The sequence below is a fragment of the Corvus brachyrhynchos genome, unplaced genomic scaffold (assembly GCF_000691975.1).
Source record: "Corvus brachyrhynchos isolate BGI_N302 unplaced genomic scaffold, ASM69197v1 scaffold158, whole genome shotgun sequence".
In the NCBI taxonomy this organism is placed as follows: domain Eukaryota; kingdom Metazoa; phylum Chordata; class Aves; order Passeriformes; family Corvidae; genus Corvus; species Corvus brachyrhynchos.
This window is the reverse complement of record NW_008239756.1, coordinates 61398-66613: the sequence shown is the minus strand read 5'-3', so window position 1 is coordinate 66613 and position 5216 is coordinate 61398. Positions and strand designations below refer to the sequence as shown.

The 5216-nt window shown below is 63.6% G+C and overlaps 1 protein-coding gene across 1 annotated transcript; it reads right to left on the bottom strand.

Annotated features, from left to right (window-relative positions):
* Positions 1-187: 187 nt before the first annotated feature.
* Positions 188-5215, bottom strand: FKBP8 (FK506 binding protein 8; the record flags this gene model as incomplete). Its single annotated transcript, XM_008639953.2, has 8 exons — positions 188-1038; positions 1520-1657; positions 3614-3691; positions 3778-3950; positions 4024-4241; positions 4480-4568; positions 4796-4965; positions 5119-5215. Coding segments are annotated over 8 exons (1050 nt in total), but the record flags the coding sequence as incomplete, so codon positions are not given.
* Position 5216: the final 1 nt, after the last annotated feature.

Sequence of the window (5216 nt, the reverse complement as noted above, 5' to 3'; positions counted from 1 at the left end):
TGAATCCCCCCCAACCCCGCACTCCTTCCCAGTCATGAGATCCCCAGCATGAACCCCCTGATCCCCAGGTAGTGCCTGAGGGTTCCAGGCTTCCCCCAGGACATATTTCGGGGTCCCAGGCTTCCCCCTGGGCACTGCCCCCGTAGACTCCATGTGACCCCACGTGTGGCAATAAAAGAGGCCCGAATGTGAAGGAATTGTCCTTTATTTGGGAAGTTCACAGTCAGTTTGGGGTGCGAGGACAGTGCTACAACCCCCCCATGAGCAGAGCTGAGGCTGGGCAGCGGTGGGCACTGGGGGGGCTGCAGGGCAGGGAGGGACCCCTGACGTTTTGGACCCACAGGAAGACAGCCTGGACAGGGGGTCTCCAGCACTCCCCTCCTCCATCCCTCCCACCGCGGGTTTCTTTGGCTTCCTTTGGACATTGCACGCTGCAGGGATGTGCAGAGGAGGGCAGCGGATGCGTCCAGGAGGGCTGAGCCGCCGGCAGCCCCCCAGGAATCAGGGAATGTCGCTGCATCTGCCCCTGGGATCCACATCCACATCGCTTCCCTTCCCTCAGCTTCCTTCCATGTACCTCCCCCTGCCCGTCCCGTCCCGGCGGCAGGACCGCAACACCCGGGATGGGCACGGCCAGGACGTACCGGTGTGAGGGACCTCCCGCTGCCCCCGACACACTCGGGGCTGGGGGCTGAGCCCCTGATTGCCGGGAGGCCGCCCGGGGGTCCCTGCTCTGCCGGCGGCTCCCTCCCCACAGCTGCACCCGCCCGTGCCAGGAGGGATGTGGGGAATGCTGGGAGAGAGATCCGGCACCTCTGGCAGAGAGAGCATCCGTGTTCCTGGAGCTGCGAGTCCGTGGGAAGGGGTGGCAGAGCCTCGGGGGAGCCCCTCGGCAGAGAGAGGCAGGACCCGGCGCTGGTCCTGTGCCGAGGGGCCACCCCGGTGCCAACCTCAGTTCCTGGCCGCGATGACCACGGACAAGGCCACGCCACCGAGCGCGATGGCTGTCGCGCCGAAGAGCCACTTCCAGGGGATGGACTGCGGAGCAGAGCACGGGGCCATGAGGGGCTGTGCCCATGGCAGGGGACACGTGCTATCCTGCCTGCCCTGCCTCCTGGACAGGGCATCCCAAAGAGGCAGTGCTGGGTCGGCTCTGCCCGGCACGTGGCCGGTGCGGCCGCGGGGACAGCGTGTGCTGCCGGCTGCCCAGCTGACAGCGCTTCCCAACGGGCAGCTGGGAGCAAAGTCCAGACCCTCCAGCTGGCATGGCTGGGATCTGGTGGACACAGCCAGGAGCACAGGCTGTTATCAGTGTTTTCCGGGCACGGCTCCCAGGGCACGGCCCCCTGCTCCCAGTGGCATCGCTGTCCTGACACAGCCCACCCACATCCTGCTTGGGAGCAGGGCTGTGTCCCTCCTGCGGGACCTGGGGGGACACTGGCAATCCCCTGTGGGTCCCCAATCCATGGGTGACCCCCACCCGCTCTGCCACCCCCAGGAGCTCAGGCCCAGCCCTTACCCAGGGCAGTTTGTCTTTGCACTTCCTGGGGGTGCTGGTGGCACTGGGATTCCCGAGCATCTTCCTGTACATCTCCGTCTCCACGTTCCTCTGGTCCGCGTGCTTCTTCACCAGCTTGGAGAGCTCAGCGTGGATGGTCTGGGGAGGACAGCGTGGTGTTATCAGCCCTGTGCCATCCCTGCCTGCCAGGGAGGGGACGTGTGACCGACAGCAGCTTCCACCACCCCTGGGATGTGCAGGAATATCATGGAAGAGCTTAGAAACAGCCGAGGGGATGATCAGGCCTCATCCTGCCCCGCTTCCCAACGCCACGGGGCTGCACCAGGCTGGCGTGGAACACCCAGGCTGGCGATGCCCTGTGGGTCCAATGCCCCTCTGTCCTTTTTGGCTACTCGAGCCACTCCCCGCCCGGCAGCAGGGAGCAGAACCCAGGGCTGATGCCAGACATCAGGAAAGGGATTTTATCCTTTAATCGCGACAGGAAAGTGTCTGCCTCGAGGACAGACATACCCCAGCTCTCCTACTTTTCGTCTGGAAGCAGGCTGGGAAATCAGGGTTCAAACTCAGCCTGGTGTGAAGTGGGATTGCAGCAAGACCTGCAGCGTGTTCACACCTGCCCTGCTGGGGCAGGAAAAGGCTCTGAGTCCTGCGTGGGGCCCACAGGCTCCCCAAAAGCAGCAGGAAGCACCAGGAAGCCGAGCAGGGTAAGGGGGCAGAAAGACGTAGTGGTGGCCCTGGTGGCACGGCCGTGCTGTGCCCTCTGCTGGGGGACACATCCCGGGAACACCGCCTCTGCCAGCCTGTGCCACGCTGGGAAAAGCTGCCTCCAACACCAAAATGTGGATGTCTGGAGGACGGAACGCTCCTGCCTGGAGCTCACCAGGGCTGTCACATCAGCACAGGACAACCATCAGCATCCCACGCTGCTTCCAGAACATTTCCAAGGGGTCAGAAGGGGTGGCTGTGATGGCCCCATGGGAGGCAGGTGGAGCCCAGCGTTCCTGGAGTGTTTTCAGCACCGGTAGCCGTGGCCCCCTGAGTCACCCACGCCGCGACTGGAGCGGCACCGCCACTTCCCCGGGAGCCCCGGCAGCAGCCGGGGAGGGCAGTAATTTGCTGTCCCTGTGGTTTCACTGGACACGTCACTGCCGGGCATTTGGATTTTCCAGCCCTCTCCAATTAAAAGCTCCATTGGAACTGGGGAGCAGCCGCCCTGCCCAGGGACGTGCCGGGGGAATGGTTCCCAGTGCTGCTCCCTCTCCACCCTAACCTTGCTGGGAAGGGAAGGGTTTGGGGTCCTGCTCACCCTTCCAAGGGTGCTCGGACCACCCCTGAGGGTGCTGCGGGGCCACCCGGCACCTGCTTGTGCCACATCCCACCCGTGACCTTCAGGGACTGGGTCATGACACAAATCCTAATGGTCTGGTGAAATCCCCAGGAAAGAAATGGATACAACAACAGATCCAGACAAGGATTAAAACCCATCTGGAGAACCAAGACCCCCCGGCTCAACCCTGTGCAGGCAACACCTCCCTGCCTCCTCCCAGGCTCGCTCCTGCTGGGGTCATTTCCTGGCACTGGTTTTTGATTTCTCCCCAGGCTCCAGTCCTGCAGCTGATCATTAACTGACAGGAAATTCCTGACCCAGAGCTCGCCCTGCCCGGGTGCTGGACCGAGGTCTGGCTGCTCCCACCACCCAGTGATTCACTCTTGGGGCTGCTCAGCGAGTTTGTGGGGACTCAGCTCTGCTCCACTTCCCTCAACCGCAGCACGAACTGCCCGAGCCACCCAGGGAACCTGGAGCAGCCTGGACCATCCCCACGGGATGGCTGGAGCACGGATGGGCTGGCAGGGAGTCCTGCCACTGCCAGGACCAAAGGTCAACGAGGGAACCTTGTAACGTGGAGATAAGGGACCCACCAGCCCAGCCACGCTCCACGTGCTGCATCATGCCCCAGGCTCTGGGGGCTATTCCCAGCCTCCCTTCAGCCTTCCAGGGGGGACACTGAGGTTTGTAGGGACACGGACAAGAGAGGAGCATCCCAGAGACCCCCAGCTCAGCGGGACCACGGGCAGCACACATCTCCAGCCTACCTTGTTTGAAGGCTCCAGCTTCAATGCTGCCTTCAGGATGGGAATGGCCTCTCTGTATTCTCCCTGCTGAGCCAGCACCTGGAGGGTGACACACGGGTGGAGCAGGACGCTGAGGCCTGTCCCTCGGTCCCCTGCCACGCCGTGGAGAAGGGACCCCTCCTCACCTTTCCCTTTCGGAAGAGAGCCTTGATGTTCCCCGGCTGGTGCTCCAGTACGAGGTTACAGGACTTGAGAGCTGCCTTGAAATGGTCCAACTTCAGCTGCGAGGCCGCCAGGTTGTTGAGACACTTCACCTTCACATCCAGCAGCTCGGCTTCCTCATCTGGGCTGAAATCCACTGCACAGACCCCAGGGCCAGGTTACAGCAGGGCAGGGAGCCCAGGTGGGCCTCTCTGGGGGGGGACAGGTACCTTTGGAGCTGGAGCCCACGATCCTGAGGGCGATGTCGTAGGAGTTGATGGCCAGCACGTAATCTGCCTGCTGGTAGAAGAAGTTGCCGCGCTCCCGCTTGCGGTTGGCCAGCTGGATCTTCTCCTTCCCGCTGAGCAGCTCCAGGTCTGGCGCGTCCCGAGCCGCCAGCAGCTCCACCTCCAGCGTGAGGGACGCGTTGGGGGGGATGTCAGGGCTCCTGCACAAAGCCACAGGACGTTGTCACCTCTCAGATGCTGGGCCATGTGGATTTAGCACCGTGGTTCAGAAATCCGAGCCAGGGAAGCTTCCCGGGGCAGGGGATGATGTGGATCTTTCCACCCCAGGCAGGACACACTGCACACGGCAAGGGAGGAAGCAGAGGTTTCCCAGCAGGGGACAGCTTCCCCAGCCCTGTTTGGGACCACCCTGCTCCACCTGACGCCCTCCCAGCTCACCTGCCCTGAGCTCCGTAGCAGTACTTGGCTTCTGACACGATCAAAGCCGTCTCCCCCATCTCCAGGAGCTGCACACACAGGTCCAGAGCCTGCAGGGAACAACATGGAATCACGGAAGGGACTGTAAAGGTTATCCAGTTCCAACCTCCTGCCATGGGCAAGGACGCTTTCCACTAGACCAGGTTGCTCCAAGCCCCGTCCAACCTGGACCCACAGATGGGATGTCACCAACCCCAACCCTCCCTGTGGCCCCTCAGGTGAGGTCCTGCTCCCCAGGGCAGTGATGAAGCTGGGTGAGCTTTGTCCCCGTGTTCACCTGCAGGACATCGCAGTCCCCCAGTGTGAAGGTGAGGGCAGGGTTCTCCTCCACCACGGTGCCATCCTCCAGCGTGGCCTTCAGGCGGATTGTCACGTCCTGGCCCTTTTGGGGACGGCTGTCCGCACCCTGGCCCGGCACCAGCGTCTTCTTCTTGAGCAAACCATTCCCTGGGCACGGAGAAACCGGGGATGCGTCAGGGCACGGTGGGGAGGAAAAAGCCCGACTTCCTCCACCCTGCCCTGCCTCCTGCCCGGCCTTCGGAGCCCCGGGGAAGCCCGTGAGGCCCCAGAACTGAGCGCCCTCCTAGCCGGGGCTCTCACCCAGAACATCGAGCCACTCCTGGGGGTCCCCGGCCGCGTCCCCCGCGCCCTGCTCCGGGAGCTGCGCGTCCTCCCGCGGCGGGGCCCGCGGGCCGCCC